General features: G+C 37.0%; 1 protein-coding gene across 1 annotated transcript; it reads right to left on the minus strand.

Moving 5' to 3' along the window:
- Positions 1-2,820: 2,820 nt before the first annotated feature.
- LOC127094476 (uncharacterized) lies at positions 2,821-3,453 on the minus strand. Its single transcript, XM_051033303.1, has one exon. The coding sequence runs from the start codon at positions 3,451-3,453 to the stop codon at positions 2,821-2,823; it is 633 nt and encodes a 210-aa protein (XP_050889260.1).
- Between the last annotated feature and the right edge of the window lie 7,935 nt (positions 3,454-11,388).

Below are 11,388 nucleotides of genomic sequence, written 5' to 3' on the forward strand. Positions count from 1 at the left end.
AGTATCGGATTGAGACATGCTACCAGTCGATGGTAAGCTAAGAAAAAGATATACAACTTTTGTTCAGAAGTCGAGAGCTGAATCAGATTGTAGCAGGGCAAAAAATTTCGTTGAAGCTGCTACATTATTTTTATATTTTGTTTGGGTTAGTTGTATTGGGCCAGTTTTTGTAATTTTTGGGTTGGATCCTATAAGGGCCCGAATTTACCTTTTATTATATTAGGTCTTTTACTACTATAGAAAGGCTAATTCTGAATTTTGGATGAGACATTATTGCTTAGAAGATTTCATGGAGAGCTAATTCCCAAAGAGCTGATCTGTTGTATTCGAATTCCACTTTGAGGTTTTTAATAATTTCACTTTAATTTCGATTTCTTTTCAATTCTTCCTATAAACTCGTTTGCTTAATTCGATTACGTTCGTTTGCTTAATTCGATTGTTTCTTATAGGATAGAGTTAATTAAATTTGATTGTTTGTATGATCCTTAACTATAATCACGTTAGCGTAGCTTTTTCGTTATCGTGTTTGATTAAGTCGCGTTTGCTTAATTCACGTCTGCTTAAATCCGTTTGCTTAATTCGGAAATTAGGAACATACATCATATAATACCAATTTGCGTTTGTCAGTGGGTATTGTAATCGAATGGGATTGAATCCGCTAGGGAATTGAAATTATAAGAATCGATGATAAGTCAGAAAATGATACAATAGATTAGCTTATTTATCAATTTTGATTTTACCTTTAATAATCATCGATTTAAGTTTTGAACCTTAAAACCCCCCTTATTTTCATTCGTTTGGTTATAACATTTAAGAGTCCTTGTGATACGATATTCGAGTGTCGCTTCCGTTTTACTACACTTTTAAACTCGTTTTTGACCCATGTGCGACAACGGATCAATCAACACGTCATTGCTTCACCATACTAATGTCGAATCAAGAAGCAAACAACCATTGATCGCTAAAAGGAAAACAACCATTAAGTGTTTGAATGAACGAAACAGAAACAGTATATCATATATACCATATTTTGCATCATGATTACTTATATCATATATATAACTTGATCGATCTCAATTGCATAACCTATAGACAATCGATGTATCGTTGCTTCACCATACTAATGTCGGATTCCGAAGCATAGTCAACATAAATCATCCAAATCATACACACATGATGCCAAATTTAATTACTCGTTTATTCTTTGATTCATTCTGTCTTTTAATCGTATTAATACAGAAAATACAGAAAATAAACAGCTATCAGATTGATGGTTTCGTAAGTGGCTCTGATACCACTGAAGGAGAAGAGCAATCCAAAACGCAGCGGAATTTAAAATTTCTCCTTTAATGATCCTTATGAATGGGCATGATCAGTGATAGAATCGTTACCTCTTGTGGCGATTGTAACCTTTGATGCATATCTACGGAGCGATCACGAACGTTGAACGATGACAACGCCTATACTTAGTCCACACGAACAGATTCCTTTAATCTCAGTTCTAGCTGCTACGAATGAAGGCTTTGAGTGAGAGAAAGAGAGAAACAAAATTGCAACTCCACAAATGCTTCTACACAAGGGTTCTATTTATAGAATCACTTGTATGGGCTGCAAGCTAAAAAACTCACTCAAGTGTATGTGGCCCATATCTTATAATATGCCAAAATCACTTAAGCGCATGGTACCCTACCATATTTCGTATTCTACTTAAATACATCGTACCTTACGAGGTTCTACAATTCACTTAAGTGCACCGTACATTACGGTATTCCTTAGTTACTCTATCTCTCATCAATCCGTCCTTTTGTGTGTGACCTTGTAGGTTTTCGCGGCATTGGCAATTATATTAAATCACACATTTAACATAATAAACAGTGAGCGGTATCTAGCAACACATCACTGCTACCCAAGACACAAAAATGTCATGTGATCTGACAAATCCTTTTGTGATAATACTTATGTGTATAATTATCCTTTTGCCCTTATATCTATATTGAACACTAGGCATAGACCATGTCATCCTTGTCCAGTTCAATATTGGGCCCATAGACATTTATCTTGTTATGCAGGATGGGAAAATTCCATCTAGGTCACTCATGTCCCTTAGCATGCTTTGTGGAGTACCCATCAGTTGTCTTTATGGTCATCCAATTACGGACAATGTTTGATCAGCAATAAGGCACTCGACTCTACATCTAGGATCCATAGTGGTTTCAGGTCGAAGGGTGGTATACACCATTATCACCATGAGAATAACTTATGACACTTTCCATAACATTCTATATAGTATTCTCATAGCGGGTCAATCCAATATAAATATTACTCTTAATATTCATACCTATGTTTAAGACTTGATAACTTCTTATCCATGATCCATGAGATGTGATCATCAGTCTATATACATAATAGTCTTAATGCTTTAATGTTATCCCACTTCACAATAAATCTCGACTATGGATACTTTAAGAATAGTGTCCTTATGTTTAATTTTATCTCATGATTAAGTCACACTTGATACATTTAAACGGACTATCTATTCTAGGGACTTTATTAGACAAATATAATAAAGAAAAAGCCTTTTATTATTAATAAATAATTCGATACAAGTACCAAAAGTATTGGCCTCTAGGGCTTACACCAACAGTACCCTAGCATCTAATTCCCTCCACCATTGGGCATACTCTTTGAAGGACTCTTCAGACCTTTGAGTCAGATTTTGCAACTGCGTGCGATTAGGTGCCATATCAGTGTTTTACTGATAGCGCTTGAGGAATGCCTCAGCCATTTCTCTCCATGTGTGAATATGGGTTCCCTCGAGTTTCATATACCAATCCAAAGATGCCCCACTGAGGGAATCTTGGAAAAAAGCATTAATAGTTGATCATCACTGGAATAAGCAGGCATCTTTCGGCAATATGCCCTAATGTGAGTCATAGGGTTGCTATTTCCCTTATATTTTTCAAAGTCTGGAACTTTGAACTTGGTTGGAATGATGACCCCAAGCACTAGGCACATTTCTGCCGCGTCAAGGCCCAAAACATCGGTGTTCCCCATTGCCTTGAGCTTTTCCTCTATAGCCTTTACCATCCTCTCCACCTCGTTGGTTGCTGAACCGAAAGCGTCATACTGAGAAGTAACCCTTCGGCTGAAGAATGCATCATGTTGGTCGTCTATTTCAAAAACATGAGGACGAGGATTTTCGTTCGGAACACCGTCGGGTGCACTAATGTTAATTGGAGTATCAAATTGAGGAACTGGAGTCGGAGTCTCGACCACTGGAAGGGTAGGAGGATTGGTAGTACTAGCATGTTGGTTCATTTCTTCTTGCATTTTTGCCCTAATTTCTTGGCCTCTTGTGACTGCTTGATTAGTCTCCATCAACTGCCACATTTGGGACCGCACCTGGGATACTTCCTCCTGAAGGGCAACTTGGTTTTCTTGAAGTTGCTCCATGACATCTAGTCGATGTCCTCATGTATCGTACCGAAAAGTCGACTTTGGAGAATGGTTATGGTCAGGAAAAAACGGGTGGATGGATGAGTTTTTATGTTTTTATGTTTTGAAAGATGCAAATGATGCATGCATGTTTTTTTATGTTAAAGAAGAGCTCTTTTAGTTATTCGTGTTTATTCATTGCAAAAACTACTTGACGATTTATGTTCATAATAATAAATAAAGGAAAACACAATAGAGAAATCACAAAGCTTTCATTCATCCTTTGAAGGGAAAATAAATTGTAATACATAGAAGTTGCAAAATACAAGTAATGGAAACAAATAAACCAACTAGATATCCACCCTAAAAGTGACCCTTGAGACTTGCAGGGAGCCTTAATGCCGGTAATGAGTTCGGCCATTGTCTTCTTGCAGAATTTGACGAAGTGATAGACCTCTCCGGAAGTATTATCTGGGCACATGATCAGATCCTCCTCCTTCAACTTGTCGGGAAAGTCTTGAAGGGCATAGTTAGTTAATACTGCCATGTTGGCATATTTGTCCCTCCATTCTTTGTAAAGAACTTGGAGATTATGGATGATTTCATCCCTTTGAGCAATGGCAGCTTCGGATCCCTAGCAACGCTCTTCCTAATGTCTATAATTGTTTTGCAACTCTATATAGGCTTGGTCATAGATCCCCCTCTTCAAGTTCTTGATTTGCTCGTAAGCTTGTCCAAGGTTGAACTGCTCATGCAAGAAGCTTAGGTGAATCTTTTCTCTCTCTAGTTGTTCCTTGGCTAGAAGGTTCTTATACTCCTTTAGAGTGGTCCTTAGTTCGAGAATCTGAGCCTCATAATCTTCCCTCCCTTCTTTCTTCATGGCATTATACCTCTCGACAATATTCTCAAGGTCCTTGATGATTCGAGACGCTCGATCCAACTCGTTGTTGCGGAAGTCTAGCTCAGAATTAGCTCCTTGTAGAGCTCCACCAACTCAAACTCTTTGTCCCTCGGCTAATCGGAGCCTCTTCTTGCTATCTTCAATTTTTTCACAAACTTGCTTACCCTTGTCCTCCAAGACGTGGTTACGTTCCTTGGCACGATTGAGTTGGACTCGTAATTGAGTGTTTTCCAACTCAAGCTCTTTGATTTGGCTGGTAAGCTTATCCATTTACTCTTGTAGGATAGGTTCGGGTTCGGGCATCAACGGGAATGAAGAAGGGTCAAACAGAAACGACATCTTAATAACCTTAGCCCTCTCTTTTACCCACACATAGTAAGGTTTCTTGGCTAGGTTGTTTTTCTTACCCCATTCTTGGTCAATACAGATTATGCTTGTCCAAGATTTTCGCACTCTTTTCACATTTGAATCAAGCGGATCCACGATATTGATGACGAATGGAATGAAATCTCTTTCCTCGGGAGGACTCGTCATGGCGTACCCTAGTTGTCTCTTGAGTATAGCCCGGTTGTAGTTGATGCAACCTTGCGTTCCTATTAAGGGTACGTTAGAGAACTCTCCACATCTTGCGATAACATTTTTTTGTATCCCATTCCCTCTTGTACCATAGAATTGAGTTGGCGGAGAGATATGCGAACCTTTGCGGCCATGTTTGTTTTTTTCCAGAAATAGGTCCACTTTGAGGCATGCGAGCACTCATCCATAGATGTAACATAGGAGTGCAATAGAGGAAAGTACCTCCCTTCTTCTCATGCCTTGTATGAAAGGTATGGTAGAAGTCGGCAAGTGAAAAAGGCACCGGATTCTTTGTTAGAAAGACTTTAACTGCTAAATGATCCACGAACTTGTCCACATTTGGGAAGAGGACAATTCCATGAATCAAAAGTTCCAAGGTTGCACTACAGAAGTCGGGTCTTCCTTTTTTAATCATTTCCGAAGCATGGGCTTCGAGGAACTTTTGGGTTAAACCTTTGATGGATCCTTTAACGCCCCAATTGTCCACTAGCTTGTTGGTGTTGATACCCAAGGCGAGTGAGAGCTCGGTCAAACATAAGCCTTCTTCCAACTTTGGGAAGGGGTTGTATTCTTTGATTGATCGATTGAGGAGTCTCTCGAGGTCTTCCAAGGTTGGAGATATTTGGAAGTCGGGGAAAGTTAAGCATCTTAAAGGGATGTCATGATATTGGGACATTGTATTGATAACACCATAGTCAACCCTCTCGGTTAGAAGATCTACGATGTTCCCAAATTGGCTCTAAACTTGTTTTCTTTGAGAGCTACGACCTTTGAGCAGAGGACCTTTGATGAACTGATGTCGGGACTTATGAAGCGGAAAGTAAAGGTGCTTTTCCTTGTTGAAGTATCCATGATTGTGTCGGAAAATAGTCTTGTAATTCTGCGTTCGAACAAACGAAAATTTTAAGAGCTTTGCTTATTATTTTGATGATGAATGAATGTATGAATGAATGATTGGTTTATTATTTCCACAGGATTTTAGGCACGGGTTCATGGTTTTGGACCATCGTGACGAAGCATGAAGTTAATAATGACTGCTTAGTAAACCAAGGTTCTCGCTTTGTGTGATCTAAGGCTTTTGAAAAATTGGGTGTAAGACACAACCCTTAGAGTCATGGACTTCCTTGACTATCAACCGCTTATGTCAATTTAATTGCCAAGCGACTGCTCCATCAAAGTCATCTACTCTAAGTGAGATCTTCGTATCGATCCTTACGAGGAAGGAACCTCGGTGGCCTATACTAAGCGACCTTCGGTCCAGGCTAGCCATAGTTTAAATGTTATAAAAGGGGTCTTAGGGTCATTGACTCTAGTAAAAGAAAAGATGTTTACACTGAAAGCACGACGATCATCAATCCCCTTAAGAGAATCTACCACTAAGTGAGGTTCTCGTACGACCCTAACGAGGAAGGCACCTCACGGACCAATACTACTCAACCTCTCTTATCTCAAGCAAAACTCTCAGACTCAGGTAGGAAGTCTTCACACAAGGTTTTTTCTTTGCAATCATTATTGCTTCCAAAAATTCTTCGACACATAGCCAAAGTTTTGGACCAACAGGCAAACAAAGAAAATACGTACAGGTTAGCAACAAAAGAAATATATACAGAAAAAATTGATAATAGATAAATATCCATGTACGTAAAATATAAACAACCCAAACTAGGCTAGACTTTCTTAGGGAATTTCGGTGCTCCCCAGCAGAGTCACCAGCTGTCGCTACTGGGATTTAACGATAACGAAACCGGGACTAAAGAGATGCCAAAGAGAGGCATTATCAAAAGAGTCGTCATCGAATTTTATTTAGTTTACCTCTATCGGAGAGGAAAGGGGAAATAGTCGATAAAACCGGAAAAAAGATGCGCACAGGAAGCGCTAAAAGAGAATAAGGAATCGGTCTCGCAACCGAGATTTGGGTTCGGAAGTCGGTTACGCAAGAGGAAGGTATTAACATCGCTCACGTCCATGGCACTCCATGGGAACCATTTAGGTTATTTTACATACATGGGGATTTATCTATCATTGTTTTATTTTCAAAAGAATATGTGTGAAAAAGGGGGTGTTTTTTTTATTATAGTGTTCACCAAGGATTAGGGCCCTTGTGCCTATGTATCACTCATTCGGGGATGAGGAATCAGAGCTCCGTAGTTCAGAGTAGAAAATATTTGTATGTTGGATGATTTTACCTATGAGAAAAGAGTTTTCGGGATGATGCCCTAAGGCACAAAAATGAGTTTGATGAGTTTTATTATTTTTACCTTGAATAACAGTTTTATGAAATGAATGTTTGTGATTATATTGCACTAAAGTCTATGGGCGGAGACGATTACTCTAAACAACAAGCCAAGCGTCTTGCATCTAAAATAATCAGAGTCAGGGTAGGAATGCTCCATTCTTACTCATTCTCCACCACTTAAGGCTTGTGGCGCACAATAATAATCGTAATTTTATTGTATTTTGAATTTGATTATGAAAATGCCATTTGACGTTGAATCAAGGGTTTGGTTTATTTGATTATGAAATTTGGCTTATGCAACATGAATGCAAATTAACCAACAAGAAAATAAAGGAGTCTCATTGTAAGGTAGCCTTGAGAAATCCTTGTGTGTGCCAAAAGTGACCTATGCTAAACAAAGGATGATGGTCTTACAAACATGTCCCCCTAAGGTGGTGCCATGATGTTATTCTTACAACATGCTTGTAAGTTACGAATAAAATTCAACATTTACAAAGTATCATAAAGATAAGGAAAATGCCTCCAAGCAAGGGTTCTAAAATGAGATCCTCTAAGTCCAAGTTGATTAAGAGTGGAATGAATATTTTTGGTTTTATCATTTTATCATGTTTTTGTTATTTTTAATGTATGATGACAATAAAATAAATAACAAGTAAATAAACATGCATGATGAATTTGTACAATGATGATGGTAATGAGTACATGAATGTAAATTACAAGGTAATGACATAAAAATAAATTACAAGATAAAGAATGACAATATCACAATAATGGTTAGTGAGTGTAAATGACACAAAATAAACCACAACTTAATGGTAACAAAATCACAATAATAATGGTTAATAATAAATAAAGTTAGTGGAGTATAATTAATGGTTAGCAATATGTACAAAATGAACATTTTTTAGGACTATATTTCATAGGTAAAAAAGACTCAAAATATGACACATTAAGGGATAGCTTATCATTGATACAAAGTATTAAAGATGATTAAAAAATCAATTAACAATAGATTTGTAACAAAAAAAATTATGCAACCCTAAGTCCATTTATCAATATTTAAAAAAATTATGATTTATTCTCTTCCTTTTATTTTTACTCCTCTTTTATTTGGAAAGATAGTAAATAAATTATCATAATGTAAATGATATAGTTAGATAGCAATAAACATAAACATAAAGTACTTGAAATAAAATGAACAATAAAATAAATTACAAGGAAGTAAAGTGCAATAATGTAAATGTTGGGAGTTAGTAGATAATGAACATAAACATACAGTAAATAAAATAAAATGAACAATAAATAAATTGCAAGGAATTAAAGTGCAATAATATAAATGTTAGGAGTTAGTAGTTAGTAGAATAACAATAAGCAAATGGAATAGCAAGTTAATGTAGAGAATATGGTTTCATATATGCATCAAATGACTCAAATATGGTTGAAATAGAGGCAATCTATTAATGCCTCAAAGTATCATGAATGATCTATTGATCAACCATTAATATGCTTGAAACATTGAAGATTTAATCAACTCTAAACAACCATGGCCATGATCTAATACACCTCGTCAAACAAACAAATGCAACAACAAGTCCACAATAAAAGAAAATGATAACAAACACAAAGCAAGACTAAAGAAGGTGAACAAAAAGGTAGTAAGAGCAAGAAATCTAAAAAAAAAGTGTGTAAACCAAAGTTTACCATTTTTTGAAAGCTTTAATCTAAACCCTCTCAAAAGATCAACCCAGAACAAACAACCATTTTTCAACACAAAACAGAACCAAAAAGTTAACAAAGTTTAAGCTAAAATCATTACCCAAAAATGTGAAAACAAAAGCTAGGTTGAAATGGTGTTGAGCTTGAATGTGAAGCAAGGGGTTTGGGATAAAATTATTTATGGAGGAAGTTTAGTGAAGGAGATGAGTTGTGAGTGTTAGAGAGTGGGAAGTTCTTTTTTGGAAAAAATGTGAAGTGGAAAAAAAGTTGGTGGGGGTGACTTTTGGGAGAGAAAGAGTTTTTTATTTTGACCTAGCTTTAGATATGAGAGTGAATGATGTTTGAACATCACTTTTTAGGGCTAGAAAGCATGAAAAATGATGGGAAATAGTACCCCTATTTATAGGGAAGGAAAGTGGGTAAGGGGGTGAAATAAAAGTTGCTCTGTGTAAAAAACAGAGTTACTGCTGCTGTCTTCGCAGGTGTAATCGATTGTCATGATTGGGGTAATCGATTATACACACCAAAATGGGAGCCTGATTTTTTGCCAGGTAATCGATTACCATGATAAGGATAATCGATTACACAGTCCAAAAATTGAATTTTTCCTGTTTTGTTGGTGTTTTCTCGGGTATGAACACCATGTCTTGAGCCCGTGGAACATGCCTTTGGTTATAGATGTTAATGCAATTATGGTGATGGAACGATGAATGTATGTAGGGGTAATAGGGACATGGATCATATGAAAGTTATAGGGGGTAAGGTGATGGATCAAATGAAATTTGTATGGGGGGAGGGTGAATTTTGGGATATGACACCATGTAATGTGATCATTCCATTTTACAAGACAAATCATGTTCGTTTCATTCCAAATTCGAGCATACATGTACAAAGAAAACCAATTTAAAAACCATTTCCAATCCAATTTCAATCGATTTTAAACCACTATAATCCATTACATTAGTCATTACATGAAAAAATACAAATTTTAACAACTTTGACCAAGTGTTGACTTTGGTCAATAGTTGACTTTTTGGTCAACTTTGACCAAAGTCAACTCATGATTTTTTGACCACCTAAGACCTAATCTAAACCACTTTGCCTTGATTCATCATCCAAAAGTCATGTTTGATGTGCTTTTGCCTTGTTTCTTCATTTCCAAGTAACTTGGCCCATTTTTAAAGTCATGTACACCATGCCATGACTTGGACTTTGTTGAACTTCCAACCATAACTTCACATTGCTAAAGTGGTCATGCATTCACCACAATCAAGTATCATAAGCACATGGTCAAGAATTTCACACATGAGAATAATTTTACAAAATAATGCACATGGATTTGGTCTTGAACTCACCATGACAAACTTTGCCCTAACATCCTATCATCATGATCCTGCAATAGCCAGAACCAAGCCTACAAAACCAATTGGCACACTGTCAAACAGAAATAGGACAATGATGCATCACATAATACTCCATCATCTAACGAGCATGAGCTATTAGTTAATTGGAGAAGGTATAGTTGATATCTGCCCAAGTCAGAATGAAATTCTCTTGCAATACACCACGAACTTGCCATAAAACATGCCAACAAACATCATGAACCTGAAGCAAACAAAGTTGTGAAAAACTACCTACATCAGGTCTCACCAGCCATGAAAAATAATGCATACTTGCAGGTAAACTTGTTGAATCCAGACCTAACCAAATGGGAACTTTCATCCAACATTGCCAAGCCACAACACCATCCAGCGTCAATACAACATGTTAATCAAAGCAGGTGGCAAATAGTTCATGACACACTGTAAGCATCATAGTGCAAAATATCTAGCATCCTGCATAGACAAATTCAAAACTATCAAGGCAATACCAAATCTGCAATGCATCATAATGCACACCATGCAATTGCAGTACAACATGACCAAAAAACCTGCACCAAAAACCTACAAATCTTGCTTAAGGCCAGATCAGGAAATAACTTGCAACATAAGCATACCACTGCAGACCATAATCAACACAAAAACACTACTGTAAAACCCTGCAATAAGTCAGCAACCACATCAATAAACCTGCAGCAACTGCAGCAATAACAATGCCTTAACCAAGCCTGAAAAGTCAAACATGTCAAAGCATCATACACTAGTTTTCATTCATAATTCACAAGCCCCTACAATCCAATACAGTCCAAAAGAAATCAAAATAAGTAAGTGCAAATACACGTCAGTCTGCCCAGTAATAAACCAGGACCATTGCATGGATCAGTGCAAAACAGAACCATTCTGCAAAAATGTGAAACTTCCATCAAGCCATGGCAGCACTAGGTTTCATAAACCATCACAGTGGACTTGCCATGTTTGTGACTTACATGAATTTTCTTGCATTGCATTAAATAAAAATATTACATCATAAGGTGGCCAATGAACCAACAGTTCATTATCTAACTAGCCTGGTTGATGTGAACAGCATAACAATATAACATTGCCTAAATCCAATTCACTAAACAAATTGACATCAAAAGGAGTGG

This window comes from Lathyrus oleraceus, chromosome 6 (assembly GCF_024323335.1).
Source record: "Lathyrus oleraceus cultivar Zhongwan6 chromosome 6, CAAS_Psat_ZW6_1.0, whole genome shotgun sequence".
Classification (NCBI taxonomy): domain Eukaryota; kingdom Viridiplantae; phylum Streptophyta; class Magnoliopsida; order Fabales; family Fabaceae; genus Lathyrus; species Lathyrus oleraceus.

What these genes read in the sequence shown, in the direction of transcription:
- LOC127094476 (XM_051033303.1), bottom strand. Translation starts at nt 3,453, where the DNA reads ATGGAGCAACTTCAAGAAAACCAAGTTGCCCTTCAGGAGGAAGTATCC.